This window comes from Bombyx mandarina, chromosome 01 (genome assembly GCF_030267445.1).
Source record: "Bombyx mandarina strain Sakado chromosome 01, ASM3026744v2".
Lineage (NCBI taxonomy): Eukaryota > Metazoa > Arthropoda > Insecta > Lepidoptera > Bombycidae > Bombyx > Bombyx mandarina.
In genome coordinates this window covers 4,229,999-4,251,945 of record NC_143208.1, presented here as the reverse complement: position 1 = coordinate 4,251,945, position 21,947 = coordinate 4,229,999, and the positions used below count along the sequence as shown (strand labels likewise).

General features: G+C 40.0%; 1 protein-coding gene across 1 annotated transcript in view; it reads right to left on the bottom strand.

The window, feature by feature from the left end:
- RhoGAP15B (RhoGAP_ARAP and RA_ARAPs domain-containing protein RhoGAP15B) overlaps window positions 1-21,947 on the bottom strand; it is an 86,266-nt gene that overhangs the window by 8,591 nt on the left and 55,728 nt on the right. Inside the window, exons 4-10 of the mRNA XM_028178548.2 lie at window positions 20,775-20,896; window positions 16,769-16,892; window positions 12,844-13,056; window positions 9,381-9,571; window positions 8,754-8,990; window positions 2,965-3,324; window positions 1,842-1,963 (exon numbers count right to left, since the gene is read on the bottom strand). Of these exons, the coding sequence (XP_028034349.2) occupies window positions 1,842-1,963; window positions 2,965-3,324; window positions 8,754-8,990; window positions 9,381-9,571; window positions 12,844-13,056; window positions 16,769-16,892; window positions 20,775-20,896 (1,369 nt within the window). The remainder of the gene's footprint in view (window positions 1-1,841; window positions 1,964-2,964; window positions 3,325-8,753; window positions 8,991-9,380; window positions 9,572-12,843; window positions 13,057-16,768; window positions 16,893-20,774; window positions 20,897-21,947) is intronic.

Here is a 21,947-nt window from a genome sequence, read left to right as displayed (position 1 = left end):
AATGGCCGAAAAACTATTTATTTATCGGTCAACGATCACACGAATCGCTCGTGTAAGCTGCTTTCAGGAGTCCATGAACAACATAAAGTGAAAGCCGCGACCCATCTTGAGACATGAGGTCGGAGTGTCAATTTTATCGTATAACGACTGTTTCGCTCTTCAAACCGGAACAAATGAGTGCTACGCGGCAGAAATAGGCAAAATGGTGACACATATCAAACACTAATATTATAATTTCTTAGGAATATTAACGCAACTAATTCAAATTCACATCGCAATAGTGATTATAAAAAGTAAATTTTAGTACACGATGTTACTATTTCATCGTGGATACTATCTTAACGTGATGGATTTATATTTGTGTTGGTTCTGATGATATTCTTCTCTTTCAGGCGAACATCGGTTCAATGCGAAAATGCGTGAAACGAAATATAATAAAAAAAATTATATTAAAAAACACACGGCAATGTACATTCAATCAAAAAAGTAACGCGAATGGATGATTTGTTTATGGTTCCAAGCTGAATTTTTTTTTTTTTTGTTGTTGTTAGATTGGCACCACTGTTTTACATTTTGGCGCGGAGTTTGAGTTGCATCTGTCGTTTAGGTGAAATACAGTGCTGTTTTTAGTTATATCATGACTAATGTGTATTTTAAATTTCAGAATGGAAAACATCGAACAAAGGGTTTGTCTTAAATTTTGCAGCACCAATGGTATTTTTGAAAGTATTACAGGAGGCTTACAGTAAATTGACTTTATCAGAAACACGTGCTGATGAATGGTACACAGCTTTCAAAGCCGGGCGAGATGTGATGAAAAATTTGCTTAGCTCTGGTAAGTCATCTGCGTCCGGAACTGAAGTTAACATCGTAAAAGTGAAGGAAATAGTGACTGAAAATCCTTGTTCAAGTTTGAGATAAAACTACCGCTGAAATTTTTGTGTCTTTCGAGACGTTTCCTACAATTTTAATCACTTCGGTATGCCTTGCAGCTCGGCAACGCCCACAAAACCTGAATTTTCTCCAAAGACTCGCTGAGAACATACTAGAACGTATCAATTCCGACCCATCATTCAAGGAACGCATCGTTACTGGTGACGAGACGTGGATATCCGAGTTTGAAATGCAAACTAGTCAAGAAGCTTTGGAGTGGCGACTTTCAACAAAAACGAAACCGAACCCAAACTTTTGATCGACGTCAAAAGTTGGTCATGTTAACTATTTATTGTCTTTTACTAATGCACCTTTCCATAACACCATCGGTGAACGAATTTTAGACCAAAAACTCAACAAACACCATCAAGCAACAACTTTATTCACGAGTTATGGTTCCAGGCGACTTCTCCCTTTTTCCTAAACTCAAATTACCTCTTCGTCACACTCGTTTCCATTTGGCAGAAGATATAAAGGAGAATTCGCGGCGAGAACTGAACTCAATTCCGGAAAAAAGGTTTTCATAAACATTTTTATTATTAAATTATTCATGGCGTAAGCGTAAGTGGCGTAATCGTTTCGGAAGGAGCATATTTTGAAATTGATAAAATAAATTATGATAATGAATGACTAAATATTTTGTGTAGCTTTTTGACAAAGTAATATGATGTTAAAACTAAGTTTGTTGGTTTATTTGTTACGATTTCACGTCTTAACTATTCAATCTATCATCATGAGACTTTTTCATAAAAGTTGACAAGGATAATTAAGAAGACATGATTACCTGGAAAAGGTACCTTGCCCTAGGGTTATAATTTTTAGTGCAAATTCACGCGAGCGAAATCTCATGTAATAGCTAGTCCACAAAGCATGTACACATTGACTGCATGTAACAATTTTAAGCTGACCTTTTTTCTTTATTCCTCGGTATAAAGGTGATCGCCCAACGGGTTTGTGGATTACGTTTCGGTTCGTGGCCGATGTACCATAGGATATCTTTGACGTTCCATTCTTCGATTTTCTGCGAACCCTGGAAAATATTAACTCCAAATAAGGCCTACGGTTATATACCTATTTGGTTGTGTGGTGTCGTGAAAGGTGACTAATGAATTCACCGGAGAATGAGCAGCTGCGTTCTCGGTATGCGATCGCTCCCAGCATCTATTGGTGGTAGATTATATCGATTGGTGAAAGGCTATTTGGTTTAAGCGACATTTCGGTTAAAACGCGTCAAGGGTTATCTTTGTAATTAAAGGTCTGTTTTATTTGGTATTGGTATCGACGAACGATGTTTTTAATTGAACTTCAATTATATTTAACACATTCAAATAGCTTTTTTTTATTGCTTATATGGGTGGACGCGCTCAGAGCCCACCTGGTGTTAAGTGGTTACTGGAGCCCATAGATATCTACAACGTTAATGCGCCACCCACCTTGAGATATAAGTTCTAAGGTCTCAAGTATAGTTACAACGGCTGCTCCACCCTTCAAACCGAAACGCATTACTGCTTCACGGCAGAAATAGGCAGGGCGGTGGTACCTACCCGTGCGCACTCACAAGACGTCCTGCCACCAGTAGTAAACCAGTTTAAATACAACTGACATTACCACCTTGTCTCAGGGCGGACTTACCAAACGGTGCCCGAAAACTCTGGTAGGCGCTTAGCGTTAAAAGGTCAAAAACAGTATACTTTCTTTTTTGTAGTATTTTCCATAATAAATGCAGCTATTTGTGTATAGAAATATAATATTTAACTTAGTGTTTGTTTATTCCTATTCATTATCAAGAATTTAATAAGTGATAATAACATTCAATTTTACATATTTACAATTTTAAAATCTAAAAAAGGAATAATTGTACAAATATGTTCAAAAGGAAACCAATCTGTTGTTGTTGTGAAGTAAAAAAAAAATCACCATTGTGGTTTATGACGTCATCGCCATTAGGTGCGAGAGAGATGGCGCGATTTATTATTCATTGTTACGTTTGAAGTATTGGACGAAATAGAGCACAAAAAAAAAACTCATTACCTGTTTATCTTTGAAGTAACACAAACATCTATTCTGCAGTTCGAACATGTGCTGTTTGAATGTCTTCATCGATTCATTTGCGAACCTCATTTCGCCGCAAACAAGCGACGTGGTCTGTCTCAACGAATCCATATCTTGAAGCGTTTTATTATCTCTCACCAGCAAATAATTATCCTTTCTGTCGTCCTCGTCCCAATATCCCCACCTGAGCACCACGTCTAGTACGATCTCGTCGATGTGCACTATACGACGCATCGACTCGTTACACACAACCTCTTCGAGCATCAGCAGATGCGATTCAGTTTTGGCCTTCTCGCATAACTCTATGCATACGTCGGAGCTTGTCTTGTTAGGGGTGAGCTAAAGAAAAAAAAAACAATTTCTGAGAATGCTCATTATCCTGCGTACAATGCTAGTTGGAATACAAGAATTATATACAAGAAATCGATGGTTTTACGTATAATAGCCACAGCAGAACGTTTTTTTCTTTTTTTTATTATTTCTCAAATGGGCGGACGAGCTCACAGCCCATCTGGTGTTAAGTGATTACTGGAGCCCATAGACATCTACAACGTAAATGCGCCACCCACCTTGAGATATAAGTTCGAAGGTCTTAAGTATAGTTACAACGGCTGCCCTACCCTTCAAACCGAAACGCATTACTGCTTCGCGGCAGAAATAAGCAGGTTGGTGGTACCTACCCGCGCGGACCCTTAAGAGGTCAGAGTCATGAGTCCAGAGCCACTCCGAGACACGAGGTCACTCAGCTGTACGGTACAACGACTGTATCACGCTCCGAATGAGGTAAACGATACTTCAAGACATAATATGGCAGATGTCGTTGTGAACTCACAGTATGCCCTTGATCACTATTGAGAACTATTGACGCTTAGTTCGTCAACAGAGTATTGTTTCGCGTTACGTGTGATTATTATCGTTTCGACATCGAGAATAGTTCCCTTCTACTCTGTAATTTCATCGCCACACAAGTTCACTGCATATTGTAATTACATTCCACTCCCCCCTTTTACGCCTAAAAGCTCTATCATTTAGGGTTAGCCCTCGCCGTATCGTTAATTAACTTTTTGCGGGTAACACTGAACGGTCTGTTCTCACTACGGGCGCGTTTGAATATGGAATTTAAAATGAATAAAACTGATTTAATTCATTTTACATTTAAAAAATTTCCGATTTTGAACGAATATTTGGAAAAATTACAACAAAGAATAACAACAAGTAAATAAGTCATATTCAAAAATAACGGTATGGACACTTTTATATTAGGCCTTCTTATTATTAAATTGTCGTTTAGTACAAAAAATTGAAGATTTTTTTTTAATATATCTGTTTTTATCAATCATAACGTGCACCCCTCGAGGTATCTCAAGTCAGGCGTACAAGAGCTAACAACCTCTATAAAGGCATCTTGCATTGCCTCTAGGGTTTTGTTTTTTTTTCCCTGACAAGTTGTCCAAGCTTTGGAAAAATAAAAGTTTGTCAGCACAAGTTCAGGTATGAGAAGCAGGGATGTAGGAGCAGCCGGACGAGCGATTAACTAAGGCTGACCGGAGATTTGAAAGCTTCTCCATCATTGTGTCCAGTTCTTCACAAAACACATTCGAAGTAATGCTGGTGCCATTTGGCAAGAAGTTGCGGTCAATCATAACGGTACTAGATGACCAAACAATCATCTACTTATCAAGTATTTTTGCCAATTTGATGCAAATGGACCAAAATTGTTTTGATGCTAATTTTGAAAGCTGCTCAGCGGTAGATTGAGTATCGTCAGCTTCCACTATTGCCATTAATTCTTCGTTGTTCTTTTAGTTTTCGGCTGACCTACGGGGTTAATTTTTTTAGATCAACTTTTCAATATCGGAAGCGTTCAAACCAATAACTAGTCGTGCGTTCGTTTTGTAGTGTTCCCTCCGTACACTTCATTAATGTTGTGAGCCGTTTGTGCGGCATTGCTACCGCGACGACACCGGTATTCCATAATTAATCGCCTTTTTTGTGACCATTTTGATGAAAAAGATAAAAGTGTTGTGAAAACAAAACACCAATCAATAATAATTGACCAAATTTGAAAATAGAATACCATATCTTTAAAAAAACATTCAATTTTGATTTAGAATTCATTGCCAGTCATACACAAATAACGTTTTGAAATGGCCAGTAATGTGAAATAAAAACTTTATAGGTCCAAACACTGATATTGAAACCGATTATATAGTTGTATTTGTATTTCAAGCCTTGAAATCATAGGTTCGAAAACCAATCGGTTGGAAATTTAATGAAACATAACTGACATTTATAATAATAATGGGGAAGAAATCACGCACGGTCATCAGTCCCAAGTGAGGATTCCCGGTGTTATGACTGCCAGAGACTGACATGTGTACATACTTACACACCTTTAAATATGTAAATACATATATACTTAATAAACAACCGGACAAAGAGCAAATAAGCCTGTTCATCACACAAATGTTTGCTCGACGTGGGAATCGAAACTATGACTTTTTAAAATTCCGTAAACTTTATTTTACGATTTAATTTCGTGTTCATTATTTCCAACATTTCGAATACTTTATTTTTGGGAGTCACAGACGACGACATTTGAATATTTTGCTAAATACCGTCTAGTTTTGCCAATTTTATGGGCAACTCCCTTCATATACGTCAGTAACGCGACACCCGTTCCAGTGTGACTGGTTTTAGTTCGAAATGACACCGACGAAGGGGACGAAAATCAGGGTGTTCTCGCTTAAAACGCGATTTGTACACAAATACGTGAAACATTTATATGACACGACAAAGACTTTAAATCGCCGTTCTAAATTTTGTAAAATTTCGTGGCCTTTGACAGAACGCTTTCTCCTTTTCGCATGCCGTCAATATTAAATACTGCGTGTTCTGTAACAGCAAATACCGATCACCGTCTTCGCCGAACCCGTCGCTTGCGGCGAAGGGCTCGATGACTAAAGTAACCCATAGACCCACTGAATTTTTCGCCGGATCTTCTCAGTGGGTCGCGTTTCCGATCCGGTGGTAGACTCTGCGAAACACTGCTCTTGCTAGGGCCAGTGTTAGCAACACTCCGGTTTGAGCCCCGTGAGTTCACCTAGAAGTCAAGGAGAAGCCGAAATAGCTTCTAGACTCTAGGCTATCAGCATATGTAGTAGTAAAAAAACCGCAAATTAAAACACTTACTTCACAATTATCTTGTGATTTGCTATATTTGTGGTCGTTTACATCTATATATATAAAAGAAAGTCGTGTTAGTTATACTATTTATAACTCAAGAATGGCTGAACTGATTTGGCTGAAAATTGGTGGGGAGATAGCTTAGAACCAGGAGAAGGACATAGAATACTTTTTATCACGTTCCCGTGGGACGTGACATAAAACGTGGTATAAAAAAAGGCAGTTGATATGGAATAACAAAACGCAACTGACAGCTAAACGTAATATAGTCTATGGTTAATTATAGTAGAATTTTGAAGTTGACGTGTTTAAAACAAACTGTGTGACGGAACAAAGTTCGCTAGGTCCGCTAGTTTATTATAAAAAATAAATTTTAATCAAGAAGTTGATTATAAATTCGTAAATTTGTCAGTTTTAATTAGTTATCTACAGCGGAAGTTACGCGATATAGCCAGATTTTTGTTTTAATTTGTTTGTAAAGATAATCGAGTCTGCACATTGAAGTTCCACAAAAAAAATATTACGATGCTATATAATAAAGTGCACCATGATGGTTTTTTTTTCGTATTCGCTAATATAACGACTTCTTCGCAGCTTAGTTAGTGCAATACACTGGGGTTTTGCATATTGTTTTCAAAGATTCTGTTTACAAATGTTAAAATCAAGGTCTTAAAAATCTTAGTTGTTTATCGCTAGCAAATATCCATACGGATATTTTTCAGACCGATCGAGTCGTTTCTATTTTCACATGCAGATAAGGAAGGAACATAGGGTAATCTCATCCTGGATATATCTAGGATTTCCGTTTTAATTTAAAACTACAGCGTGGGGGAGAGCGTGCGCGTCGAACGTTTGGATCACGTGCATTGCCGCCGGAACACTATATATACCACTCTGTATATTGCAGGCACGGTACGTACATTCCATGACATTAAAGTGCGGTATTCGGATACGTGATGATTTAAAGTAATGAATTTTATATTACATTACGTTACGCTGTAACGATGTCTGTACGAAAATCATCACGTCTTTACGGATCCATCAGATCCAATAACCTTTGCATTAGATACCTTCAGCTCTAACACTAGGAGCAGCCTTAGGGACCCTGGTAGCCCTACTCGTCGAACCCTGCAAAGAGTTCGACGTGCAACCTAACCCATGCATCAGCCCGCTGAGTATCTCGCCAGATCTTCTCAGCGTTAGGTCTCTTTCGGAGACACTCGGGCAGCTGTTAGTAAATCCCACCCCTTCTGGCTGAGCCTTTGCTCGACCAACTGTCCCGGAGAAACTGGAAAGCCCTCAGGCCACCAGTAATCACACATTAAAAAAAATCGACCATTTCTTGAAACTACGCGGGCATCACCTATTGTGCCCTGATGTTAGTGTAACATCAACCTTCCTTGGACTATCAATAAATTGCGTTACTAAACTAATTCACCGTAAACGGTCGAATGGTTTAATAATAAAGAGAGGACAAACATACAAACACTAATTTTCATTTATATATAACACAAATAAATAAGCGATACTTTTTAATGAACTTCTTTTAACGAGCGTATAAAGCTCCAATAACTAATTATGAATAATAACAGCATCGTTTACATTGTCGCTAATTTGTTCCCTGTTAAAGTTTTCTTTAAATCTGTCTATTGCCGACCGAGAGGGCTGGTGGTTGTGGCCGACGATCGCTGTTCCGGCGTCCCGGGAGGGGGGGGGGGATGTGAACGCTTCACTCTCCCCCCTTTGCCTTTTCATGAGTTTTGTCTCATGCGAGGCTCGGACGTGGGTTGTTGAGCGCCATCTCCACTAGAGGGTGGGAGTCCGGCGATTTCCTCCGGACCAAAAAAGAAAGCGTCTCAAGCACAACGTTCGGTTTCCGTTCTATTAAACGAAATTAGACGATACGATAGTGTTTTTTCTTGGTATTATTTTTGTAAATTGCTTGGACTTAGTTCATTGGGCCTTTAACGACGGTTTTTGCATCTAACCTTATATTTTCAATTGTCTGTATGTATTACTTTCGGCAAAATCCTCTTACACCACACCATACCTAATTATATTAAACGGACCACAGACTTTAACAATAAACAAAAGAGTGTATATGCGTGTGTCTAGTCAACAGTGCGCACATGGTTTATGTTGCAAGCCAGATATTTTTTTTCACCTGTTCTTATTTTTTATTTATATTTTTAGCTAGTGGTGTGTATTGTGTGCCTAATAAAAAAAAACAGACATGAGCTCTAAAGTCTCATTATAGTTACAACGGCTGCCCCGCCCTTCAAACCGAAACGCATTACTGCTTCACGGCTAATCCAAGAGCAAGTAGCGTACGGTACGTGCGTGTAGACATCGACTTCAGGAGACACTTGAAGAACGACAAACACGTCACACTGCCGATCGCGAGGCGCATGCACTATCGCTTGACTCTGAGACCTATACTGATAGGGAAATCCTTCTGAGCTCTCAGAGGGTTCGGACAGCAAAAGCCCGGTCTCAGGAGACACTTGAAGAACGAGAAACACGTCTCACTGCCGATTCCAGAGCGAGTAGCGTACGGTACGTGCGTGTAGACATCGACTTACCGCCACTTGATAGCACTGACTCCTGTCGTTCACGTGGATCCAGGCCTTGAGGTCGCCGGCGGCCCTGTGCGGCGCCGGGGCTGAATTACTCAACACCCTCATCAGTACCCTCCTGACGGCCGCCTCGCGTCTCTTCTCCGCATCAGTAGGCTCCCATATCGCTTCGAAGTTCGCGATCAGATCTCTAACGACCAGCACCTCTTTCGACGACCAGGCCGTTTGCAAATTGTTGCTGGTCTACATAAAAAAAAAAACAATTTAAATTTAATTCGTTGAGACAATCATTCTTTCGAAGAACAGATTAGTGGCTAAATTTTAAATTAATTAGAACAATGTTTTCGACTGTTTCTTTAGGTGAATGTGACCAATATTGCCATTAAATTTAGACATTCCGATATATTTGAGATATCGTAAAAAACACTTAAAACATGGCACGGGTGGCTAAAGCAAATCTGTTTTTAATTTAAATCAGAAAAATGGACATTAAAGTTCACGTGGGATGAATGTGCACCAATATTTTCAGATATTTCAGAAACATAAAAATCGAGATTATTAACAAACAAAAAATTATGTATCAGATGGTTCTCGTAAACTATTCAATAAATAAATCGATTCGCGTCTAATTACCAAAGCGGTCGGCATTATTGTGGGCGCCCAAACGGAAGCCAAATTTTCTGCGCCCATTTTATTCGCGTGCGACATCGTGTGCAGGAAATGTAGATGAGCGAACAACTTCCGGGCCGTGTTCCGAGGGACCAGGGATAGGGACGACATCACACGGCGGTACTCCGCGTGGCGGGACGTCTCATCTTTCATTTCTAATAAACAGTTACAGACACATCGTGAACATTGTCATAGACGTAATTAAAATATCTTTTACGGTTTAATCCCGATCGATAGTCGTAAGGTATGCGTCAGAAACAATCGTCAGCATGAAAATAAGAACGCAAGATTAAACCGTAACAGTATTTTTATTATATCGTAAATAGGTAAAAAAATAATTATTATGACACGTTGAACTCAAATTGCATTAATTTATTTTTATCAATTACGACGTCGGTCGAGCTGCATACGTTTCAAAATGTATTACGCAAGATTAAACCGTAAAAGTATTTTTATTACATCGTAAATAGAAAAAAAAAATATTATTATAAAAAAGCGTTACTGAAATTCCATTAATTTATTTTTATCAATTACGAAGCCGTTGCCGCCGCACGCCTTTCGAGCTGCCTACGTTACAAAATGTAGACATGTATTACTAACATAACTTATACTTCATAACGATCAAGTTGAGTGGTCGACGTTTGATATTTCGCCCGAGACCCGTCTCGACTCGCCCTCTGTGATCGCCGGGAGACATACACTACATATAATACGCACAACATTACACTGTGCACGGACGTATTATGTCTATGTCGACATTTCATAAATAAACTGCCGACATACAACAGCCCGAAGGGCTCATCGATTGTGGGGGATGCACGTATGTGTGCGATAAAATATTTTTCACATCTTTCGTAATGATACGGAATGATCCAGTGCCACTAAACCACTAATCATGTATACAATAACGGACAACTTCTATAATGTACATATTTGGATATTCAATTATGATCGTTTTTTTTCTAAATAGCAAACTGTTTTCTGCTCATCATCATCAGCCTGCGGCAGTCCACTGCTGGACATAGACCTCCCCCAAAGCTCGCCACTGACCCCGATCTTCGGTTCTACGCATCCAGTTACTGCCAGCTGCCTTGCGCAGGTCGTCGCTCCATCTAGCAGGAGGGCGTCCTACACTACGTTTGTCGGTTCGTGGTCTCCACTCCAGAACGCGTCTACCCCAACGATTACTGATCAGTTCTGCGACATATGTGACCAGTCCACTGCCACTTGAGCTTACTACAACTGTTTTCTGTTAACGATACTTAATCGTTACAAGCTAAGCTAAAGCTAAAAATAGATAAATGAATAGCTAAAGAAAAGCATAAATATGTACATAATTAAAGCTAAAAATAAATTTAAAGTATTTATAATTACATACTTTATAAGTAATTTAAAATATATATATATATATAAGTTCACATCATATATAAATCACAAACACCTCAAGAATTACCTTCAGTTTAACTTCTATATAACAAACAATATGTCTTTTCTTTTGTTATTGACTTTTTTATAAAGGATTTTTTTTTGCTTTCACCGAACAAAGGACAAAGAATTCGAAAATAGTACTTAAGTCTTTTAGGCCTATTCATAAATTTATAAGTAGTCCTATTGAATAGGTACTTGCAAAAATAAATAATTTTGTTAGTTTAAAAATATTTTTGTTACCTTAATAATATTAACATGTAAATATTTAACATTTCGAAAATGGATAAAGCATTGTACCAGAATAAATTGTCAGACGAACCTTCAAATTTAAATTAGAAAAAGCTCCAAATGTAAGCCTTTTTATTATAAAGTAATAATAGCCATGATCCAAGATCACTGAAAACCGATACGTTTGCCGCCTTATTATCCGGACAATAATCCGATAAAGAATATTTGATCTATACTATAATATTATAAAGAGGAAATATTTGTTTGTTTGTTTGTTTCGAATAGGCTCCGAAACTACTGGACCGATTTGAAAAATTCTTTTTCCATTAGAAGCCGACATTGTCGCTGATGAACATAGGCTACTATTTTTTTTTTTTTTTTTGGTCATGTGTTTTTTAATGTTTCCGAAGCGAAGCGAGGGCGGGTCGCTAGTCTCAAATAAAAAAGAAGGAGAGTGAGAACAGAACCTAACGCTCTGACTCAGTTATGTCAGATATTCACGTGATTTCAGATTTTGTGTAATCACTCTATTAGTTTATCCCTTTGAGCGCGAACTGTCGATAGATCGACTCTGTTAATGGGTAAAAAGTGCGGAGCGTCGGAATACCGACTGTTACGCAGTTTGATTATAGGTATTAGGTATCGACCTTTACGTATGTATAACGTTTTTGATAAGTTAATAACATTTTTGTTAACCATTTAAATAAAAAATATTTTACTGTGAATTTAGCATTGATTGTTATGTTCTTTTTAATTTAAAGTTTCAAATAACGTTCTTTTTTCAAAAATGCTCTAACAATTTCTGCGAATATGTGAAAATAAGCTCAACATTAAAAGGGTTAAGTTTATTTTTACTTGTCTTGTATCTCGTAATGCTAACAAGCGGGAGACGTTCATTCTCTCGTTAAAAAAAAGCGCTACTCCAATTATGTAAGAACAGCCTCTATATTGTTTTAGTTGTCTTCGATCGTGTTCGGAAATACTAAGTTTGCCGATACAACAATAATAATTATTATTTCCGAATTAAAAAAACCAAAATAACTTTGTTTCGCTTCATAGTCTCCGACGTCAGACGAACAGCAGAGCGAGCCGTATTGCTATTGCTTTTTTCGTCCAAAAATATTGCGATATCTTTGTTTTGTAGCAAAACTTTTTAGACTAGAACCGCCGACGGCGTACGGACACGTATTTATATCTCCGCGAAAGAGATGGCTAGCACGTCATGGTCGCGGCTTTAAACTTGTAATGCATAAAATCAATAAGCGCCGGTGGGCGTACGCTTACAGGATTCAGTGTAGGTAGACATGTATGAACGTCACAACAATATTTCCGAGAATTCGACGATGCATCGACAATCGAGTTACTCGTGTTTCCACAGGTAATACGAAGCGAAATTACCTAAGCAGGTACACTGAAATATTTTTTTGTAAACACATCACTCACTGTAATAAAATGGTTATTGTTAATTAAAACGTGAGGTATACAAATAAAAAATATAAACTTATAAAAAACAAATATTGCTTAGGTGGGGGGACGAGCTCACGGCCCACCTGATGTTAGACGGTTACCGGAGCCCATAGACATCTACAATGTAAATACCGCCACCCACATTGAGATTATAAGTTCTCAGTATAGTTAAAACGGCTTTCCCACACTTTAAACCGAAACGCATTACTGCTTCACACGGTTCAATAGGCAGGGTGGTGGTACCTACCCGGGCGGACTCATAAGAGGTCCTACCACTAGTAGTAAATATAAAAAGATAACTCACCGAGCGCGCCGATCAGAACCTGATGATTGTCCTTAGGTATAAGTGACTCTGGTAGATCCCTGAAGAATCTTTTTAGTACACCGGCGACGTCGTGCTCCGAATGTTGACCGGGACTCAACTGGACCGACCACGAGTCTCTCCTGAACCTGGCGAGCAGCTCAGACAATACTGAACTGCTACCCGCTCGACGGTATATGCCCTCAGTGAGACTTCCTGTACAAAGATTAGACAGTTTATAGATTATCTATACATTATTAAGTGACGGAAAAACGCTTTGGACCCTTTTTACGAAAATTGTGCGGACGGAGGAGTATGAAATTATAAATGAATATAGAGAAGGAGTGCAGAATGCTAATACATTAAATCAATAAAAAAAACATTACACACACTACCGTGTATTTGACACACCCACGCATGCATACTATTTGTTTATTGTCAAACTTTTCTTATTGCTTATAGTCTGTGGTCGAATTGAGAATAGATAAATATTGTTTGTCTTTATTAATACTAGTGGTCCCGCAGTAGTCGAAATTCGACTATAATTAATTGGAATTATAAGTTTGAATATTATTATGGGTATATTATCAAAAACAGATTTCGCCAAGACTACACTATAGACAAATAATATTAAAGATAAACAATATTAACCTATTTTCAATTTGACCACAGAGTTTAAGCGTTAACTAAAGCTTGACAATAAACAAAGAGTATATGTGTGTGTGTCAAATACACGGTAGTGTGTGAAATGTTTTATTTATTGATTTAATGTCTTTTTTAAGCATTATTTAAAAAAATATTAGCATTGTGCACTCCTTCTCTATATTTTTTGGGGAATTGGAAAGTGGGAAATTTCATACTCCTCCGTCCGCGCAATTTTCGTATAAAGGGGTACAAAGTTTTGCTTCACGCATTAATATATAGATGTGTCTAAAGTGCAGTTTTGGTGAAAGAAGTTTGTGATTCCAGAAGTAGTCTATGACAATAGAATCATCAGTGTACAAACTTACAATTTCAATTAATTACAGTCGAATTTCGACTACCGGGGGACCGAGGCGAACCGAGCTGCGCTCCGATCAATTGTACGGTGATCAGTGTGAATTTAAATTACGCCATACCCGGACATGAATGCTGTTATGTGGAATGTGGTTATGCGTGTAATTCCTAACATGACACAACTAAAGTAATCACGTTCCGAACATTTATAACTTAACACCATGTTCTGTAATGAAATTAAAACAAGGATTTAATGTCGCCACGGAACAATTATATTACTTAACTAGCTGACCCGGCAGACTTCGTAGTGCCTCAATCGATAAATAAAAGACCTAAACTTTTGTATAAACTTAAAACATACAAAAGGAATCCTTCCGACGGGGGACACATCAAAGGAAAAACAAAATTGTTATTTTTATTTAATTTCGGGCATTTTTATATTTATCTACCTTTTAAACCTTCTCTGGACTTCCACAAATAATTCAAGACCCAAAATTAGCCAAATCGGTCCAGCCGTTCTCGAGTTTTAGCGAGACTAATGAACAGCAATTCATTTTTATATACCTATAAGTATATAGATAGAGATAGAATCTTTACCACGATTGTTACCATAAGATTTGTTAAGAACTTAATCGAATTATTAAAATTAAAGTTGATATTCTAAATAAAATACGACATATTCAGATTATGTTCACGAGTGCCTTCCGCGATGAAGGAATACCATCGTGTAATAAAAATCGTACGGCCGAAAATTGTAACATACGTGATTATTAAATAATTGAGACATAGATAGATCTCTAGTTGTGGTGTCTGTGAGCTCCGGCACCCACTTAACACCAGATGGACCGAGAAGGCGTTCACCGGTTTGCGCAAAAAATAAAAACTTACCCTAAGGGTCGTTTTCAATTTTGCGGCCAAAAAGTAACGATTTCATGAATTTAAAATTTCTCTAATTTTCCATTTTTTTGTATTTAGGCGTGTTCTGAATAAAAAATGCTTCATCACAATCAAGTCAATAACTCATTTATTGATAATTTTATATAATATTCATTTATATTTTTAATTTTACGCATTTCATAACGCCAATTACTTTATTATTGTATTATACCTATACAGAACGAAATAAATAGTACATAGTAAACATGTCAATCTAAAATTACTGCAACACAAAAGTTTACATGCCAATAAAAATATTCATATAAAAATATCAGTAACAAGCAAAGGAATATACCTAATAGTGAGTGGGATTGATGAAAGATGGAAAATCTTGATTTTTTATTTGCAACTGAAAATAGACTAGCGAAGTTCATTGTGATCTGACAACGAATACCACCGCCTCAGCGCGTGCGTAGTACTGGAGAATATAAATTGTGTTCAAGCTCTTAAGGAACACAATTGATTAATTTGATATTTGCGTATACGACCGATTGCATCTCTGACAGCCAGGTTAATGAAGGCTGCGAGCAAACGCTTTTCGCCTTGCTGGTAGACCGTCTGCTGAGCCCGCACGAATAGGCAGCATCACCTTGTCTATTTCTGCCGTGAATTTTTAATGCGGTCCGGTATGAAGGGTGGAGCAGTCGTTATAATACAGAACTGAGGCTTAGACCTCATATCACGAGGTGCGTAACCACTTAACATCGGGTGGACGTTCAACCGCAACAGAGTCAAAAAAACACGATAAATATTGTAGGTTATTTTATTTATTTATTATAGCCTAGCGACCCACTTTCGCTTCGCTTCGCTTCGGAAACATTAAATTTTATTATTGACTAGCTGACCCGGCAGACTTCGTAGTAGCTCAATCGATAAATAAAAGACCTAAAATTTTGTATAAAATAAATTTAAAACAAACAAAAGGAATCCGTCCGACGAGGGACACATTAAAGGAAAAACAAAATTGTTTGTTTTCATATAATTCCGAGCATTTTCATATTTATTCACCTTTTAAACCTTCTCTGGACTTCCACGAATAATTCAAGACCAAAATTAGCCAAATCGGTCCAGCCGTTCTCGAGTTTTAGCGAGACTAACGAACAGCAATTCATTTTTATATATATAGACAAAGACAATCAATAAAAAATCTAGCAAAATTTGTGAAAACAGATTCTATTTAAAACGGCCGCGACGGCTAAGATATTATCGGGTGTAGCCGGAAGCATCTCGGAACACGAACACAAAGACCAAATACCCTCCCGCAAAGCTAATTAAGGTAATTAGAATCACTAAAATATCGAGACGATAAATATAAATGTATACGAAAATATAATTTGAACTTGTTTATCAAAAATAATATCATCGAGGACATATCATACACGGTCACTGTCCCCAACCTAGGATTGTACAATATGACTGAAATATATATATTGCATATATTCATTTGCATTATGTTATAAATATACCTTTGTACACAAATACTGTCATACTGTCTATTTAGACAGCCAGACAGAGGTGACCTTATTCGTCACGCAAATGTTTATCTGAAATCGGCATTAAGCCCACGACCCTTGCCCTAGCAGCGTTAACCATTGCGTAACTCGTTTTAATACCACGTTAATAGAATAGTTATCCTTAACTGAATTTAAAAACCACTAGTTCAGCAATGCTAACCTATAGTCACAATGAACACCGACACGAATATAATTGATATGATTGGTAGGACCTCTTGTGAGTCCGCGCGGGTAGGTACCACCGCCCCGCCTATTTCTGCCGTGAAGCAGTAATGTGTTTCGGTTTGAAGGGTGGGGCAGCCGTTGTAAGTGTACTGAGACCTTAAAATTTATATCTCAAGGTGGGTGGCCCATTTACGTTGTAGATGTCTATGGGCTCCAGTAACCACTTAACAACCAGGTTGGCTGTGAGATCGATGAATCGAGAAAAAAAACGATGAATTGAGAAATTGATGAAATAAGGAAATAAACAATGCACTCACCGTGAGCGTAAATAAAACTTAGGCATTTGTCGACGACGGCCGGCACGTCCTCTTTGGTGAGCTGCTGGTGATGTATATGTGAACCGTTATTGTAAGACGCCAACTTGATCATGTATCGCCAGCCCTGCGAGAAATTTACATACAACACAAACAATTAATTTATATATTCTAACGATACGAATTTTGTTGAACATATATTATGTATATACAACTTAAAAATATTAATAAAACGAAGTGGAAGGGATAAAATACATAGTACACAATACATACTGCATAAGAATTAAAAGGAAGGTAATGTTGAGTAATTAGAGAAGGCGCAATAATAACACAAAAAAATACACACACATATACATATATAGAACGTTTATAATAATACGTATCATCATCATCATCATCATGCTTTCCTATTACCCTCTGCTGGGGTGTAGGGCTCGAATCAAATTTTTCCATTAATACGTATACAATTACATAATTAGAGGAGACGATAATGGTACAGCAAATAAAAAAGGCCTGATGAAACAACGCGGATAACTTTTTTTTTTTGTTAGGAGGAATTCGACGGACTTCCGCCCTTCTCTGGGGATACTGGGCGGGGTATGTCAGAGTCGAACTGACTAAAACCTCCTGTCGCTCAATAACCAACGTCCAAACCTCGCATGAGACAGAACTCATGACAAGGCAAAGGGGGGAAAGTGAAGCGTTTAGTGCGGAGCACATTTCTCCCATCACCCTCCCCCTCGGGACGCCGGACTGGCGGTCGTCGGCGCCACGACCACCAGCCCTCTCGATCGGCAGACTGTCCGAAGCCCGCTTAGATGGCGCCGGTTAGAGTGGGTTTGCGACGAGTACACGGCGCCACCCCTCCCATGCGGGGCAGGCGACGAGCGTATGCTCTGCCGTGTTCAAGCCGCGATCACAATGGTGGCACTCTGCCATCGGCTCGGCTGTGATCCGGTGCAGGAACTCACCGAAACAACCATGCCCAGTGAGCACCTGCGTGAGCCGGAAAGTGAGGCGTTCTCTGTCACGATTCACTCAATCCACAAGGACCGGGCGAATCGCCTCGACGGTCCTACGACCAGCCGAAGGATCAGCCAGCCGTCTGGACCATGACTCCAGCACGGACCGCCGAGATTGGGCTCTCCGCGCTCTGACCACACTGGGGCTGAGACGCGCCACGCCCCGGGCACGAAGGTTAGCCTGCCACTTATAGTCAGCGGCGAACGCCTCCGCTTCCAGAACCCAAGGCGGCGTCCCAGCCAGTACACACGCCGCCTCAAAGGAGATGGTGTGATAACCACGGATGACCCTGACTGCGATGGTGCGTTGTGGCCGTTGTTGCAGCTATGCCACCCCCACGGCCAGGGACTCGCCCCACACGGGCGCCCCGTATAGGGCCATTGATCGCACCACCCCCGTATAGAGACGGCGCGTCACCTGGTCAGGCCCCCCGACGTTGGGCAGAAGCCGGCTTAACGCGCCGGCACCCCCAACAAACGAGGGACCAGGTTCTGAAAGTGAGCACGGAAGGGCCAACGACTGTCCAGAATGAGGCCGAGGTACTTCAACTGCACCCCGACCCCGATACGGACGCCTCCAACCACGATATGGGCATCGACAGGTGGCACTCTCCGGGGCCTGTGGAACCACATGGCTTCGGATTTACTGAGCGCCACTTCGAGGCCCAATCTCCTGATTTTGCCGATGACATGCGCCACCCCAGCCGGGCAAGACTGGCAGCAAGTAGACTGTAGCAAGACGGGCAAACTCAGCAAAACTCCCCCCCCCTCCCCCTCCCCCCCCGGCCACGACCAACGTGTCGTCTGCGTAACAGATTACGCTCAGGCCCGGGAGGAGGGCACCTCTCAGCCTCTCAGCACCCAGTCATACCCGATATCCCACAAAAGGGAGCCGAGCATCGACCCCTGTGGAACACCGCGCACGACCGGAAACCGGTGCAGGATCCCACCGTGTCCGGTACACGTGACCGATCTGTCCTCTAAGTAGGAACCCACCAGCCGACGAAGGTAGGGGGCACATGTCGTTCCAGCGCCCCCCTATCACGAAGCAGGGCAGGGCGTTAAAAGCATTGGCGATATCAAGCGACACCGCCAAAGCCACCCCACGGAGACGGCCTCCTCCGAGAGGACCCGCACGCGAAGGATCGCGTCTACCGTTGAGCGGCCCTCTCGGAAGCCATACTGTTCCGCCGACAGATCGGGTCCCACCCTGACCAGATGCTGGATGATGCGGGCTGCCAGAATGCGTTCCAGCAGCTTGCCCACCTCATCCAGCATCACGATGGGACGGTACCTGGCGGCAGAATCCGCCGGGCGCCCCTCCTTTCTCAACAGCACGAGTCTGCCCGTCCTCCACGATGAAGGAAACCGTCCCGACTCGAGGCAGGAGTTGTTAAGTCTCAAGAGTCGGTCCCCTAGGGCACCAAGAGCCAAGGTCCAAACCCGGCCATGGACACCATCCGGGCCGGGTGCAGTGTCCTTCGCGCACATTTTGCGCACGGCCACACAGAGCTCCGCCCCCGTTGTATGGGGCACCTCAGCAGAGGCTTCGCCTTCGTAGTCCGGCGGCGCGTCCATAGCGGGAGCGACAAATCCCTCCCGCTCCTGCGGGAACAGCGCCGAGACGATGTCCCGCAGCTGCTCAGGTTGGAGACGCTCCGTGATCGGGGGACGCGGATAACTAACGAATAAGTATACAAGGGTATTGACGATGGCTGAAGAAAATTTGTAATATGTTTGTAATAAAAATAAAAGAGGTCGTGACCTCGTCTGTTGACCTAGAGCAAATGAAAAAGAAAACTGGACGCTGATGAGATGTCCATGGGCGAATTCCCGCAACGTGAGTCGGCTATTGTTACCTAAAAAAACTTTCTAAAAAATAACTTCTATTTAACAGGTTATATGATTGTACTAGCCGTAGTCGCTCGCTTTGCTGGGCATTTAAAATTGGCATTATTATTAGGGAGTCCAACATTTATATAAATATAAGCCTTATCCATTAAATACATGTATTTTCTACACGGATACCAAGTTTCAAGTCAATCGGATGCATGGTTCAGTAGTTATAACGGAACATCCGGAAAAACCACTGTAGATTTATATATTAGTATAGATAAAAGATATACAAAATCATGGAACGACGAGGTAAAAAATCTGCCAACTATTTGTAAACATGACCAAAAAAGCAATCCGACGTCACAAAACAACCAAACACGAACCCTTAGCCAACTAGGGTTAAATCTGGCGCAAAAAATCGCGTACAAACCCCGAGGTGTTGCCTAATTGGTGATGTTGCACTCCCAGTAGCCACTCAATTATTGGCTGCTCATATGTCACTCGTTAAATTATTAGTATGTAGCAATATCAAAGCATACAAGAATATTTTTTTCTATTCATAAAGTTTTTATTACTTTGTTTTTCTTGAGACTAATAAAATTATAGCGAAAATCATAATCCCCTAATAGATTTCTCAGTATATTTAATTGCCCTCTTTGATATTCACTTCAATATTTCAAGCGTTCGTAGTATGCGAAGCAACGGCTGTTGCTATGGAAATTAATTCTAGGAAATTATGTCCGTAATGGCCGACCTAGTAAATGTATTGATTTTTATCTACAGGCAGCGTCATCGGACGGGAGTGCTTCCCTACCCCCGCGAGCGGGTCTGTGCATAATCTAGGCTCGCGTTATTTTATCTCATTCAGAGCTAGCTTGCAACATCCCATAGTTTAAATTGAATTTTATTCACAAAGTATACGGCTCAAAGCTGCATGTATGCAAACTAGGTTACCTGGGAGAGCCCGGACAGACAGGTCGACCTGAATTTTCATTTAATTTTCAACCATAGTTAAGGGACTTAACACAGGTAATGAACTGAGGTTTCGTATCTGTTGCATAAGTCGAATTTATTAGGTCACAGTACATTTTTAAAGCAGCTAATTAATAAATACTAAATAGTTATTCATTATTGTTTTATTCGTGACTCACCTTTAACTCTCGATCGTGCGGGAATCTTAAATAAAGAGTTGTGTGGGGACAATCCAGCAACAGATTGCTGCTGCAATCCGCCGGACACAACTGTTTGCTCTCATCATCGGCATCTTGAGTTACTACAAACATTTTTTTTGATAAGACTAGTCTACAATTGCGTCTACAATTATAGTTTAACAATATATATTTTCAAACTGATTATATTAACATACATATCTTTTAATCGATTCACGAATATTTTTTTAAACAAAAGAATTAGTATTACGGTCTGAGATTACTTAATCTTGTCTAGCATTAATTGAATTTAGAAAGTTTAAAATGTTAACACTCAAAAGTAAGCGACTTCCATTGTTATTTTCTCCTCACCTTCGTTTTGTAGTTAGAACTAAGCCAAAATAAAACGCATGTACATTTATTTATTTATTTCGTTTTAGTAACGGATTCGAGTTAGTAAACTTTAATGCACAAAGGACAATAAAGGAGATAGCCATTCATTTCTCAACGGTCTTTTTAAATGAGACTTCAATACGTCTGACACCTGAGCTATTTTGAAATATTGTCTTCATCCGAAACACACACTGACAACGATCTTAACTGAATTGAACACTATGATTGGTGTTATGTCCGACTAATCGGGTCTCCGTCTAGTAAATTTGTCTAAACATTCAACGTTAGGAAAATGTAAATCAACATCAATCACATGCCACTAAACAAAGCGTCACCCCTCCGCCAGATATCCCAGACGCCGGAACAAAGGCGAACATCACCCCATCGAGAGGGGCATTAGGTTACCTAGCAACTGTAATTGCTGTCTGGGACCGATCCGTTTATTTTGTAGCCCTACCTAAGCCTAAGCGATAAAACGTACTCTAGACTGAATTTGACGAGTACGTATCGATAAAGGATTTATCACGCAGGTAGCGCTGTTTTCGTTATCACGTCAGTTATTTTGCAGTTTACAGTTTGCTTACTTATTAATTTTTATGAATATTTTTTTAGCTATGCCTTAGATGAGTAGAGCTCACGTAATATAAGTTAAGCAATTTGGAATGTCATTTCAAAACGTGGTGTTTTCGTATCGAGCTAGGCGACTATGCCGGTGTTCGAATTCCAGACAAGTACTAATTTAATGATATGCGAACTTAATAAATGTTCACTCACGATTGACTT